Source organism: Acanthisitta chloris, unplaced genomic scaffold (assembly GCF_000695815.1).
Source record: "Acanthisitta chloris isolate BGI_N310 unplaced genomic scaffold, ASM69581v1 scaffold42601, whole genome shotgun sequence".
Classification (NCBI taxonomy): Eukaryota; Metazoa; Chordata; class Aves; order Passeriformes; family Acanthisittidae; genus Acanthisitta; species Acanthisitta chloris.
Genome location: NW_008656200.1, coordinates 4,899 through 5,188, shown reverse-complemented (window position 1 = coordinate 5,188; position 290 = coordinate 4,899). Strand labels below are relative to the sequence as shown.

The following is a 290-nucleotide window of genomic DNA, read 5'->3' as shown; positions in this document are numbered from 1 at the left end:
GGCAGCCCCTGGTGAGGCAGCAGGTGATGAAGGGGGTGAGGGAGTTCCTGGAGAACCAGAATCCGGCGAAACCCCTGGTGATGTCATTCCACGGCTCGACGGGAACAGGGAAAACCTACGTGAGCTCTATGCTCATCCACTACCTCTTCCGGGGTGGACTCCAGAGCCCCTACGTTCACCACTTCTCCCCCATAGTGCACTTCCCCCACGCCGAGGACATCGAGCAGTACAAGGTAAGGCAGCACACCTCAGCACAGTGCAGCTTCACTGGGGGTTTTCGTTATCTTGAT

At 57.9% G+C, this 290-nt stretch overlaps 1 protein-coding gene across 1 annotated transcript in view; it reads left to right on the top strand.

The window, feature by feature from the left end:
* Positions 1–5: 5 nt before the first annotated feature.
* TOR2A (torsin family 2, member A) overlaps positions 6–290 on the top strand; it is a gene marked incomplete at its 5' end in the record, with an annotated part of 2,742 nt that continues 2,457 nt past the window's right edge. The window contains one exon of the mRNA XM_009084202.1: positions 6–233. Within this exon, the coding sequence (XP_009082450.1) occupies positions 6–233 (228 nt within the window). The remainder of the gene's footprint in view (positions 234–290) is intronic.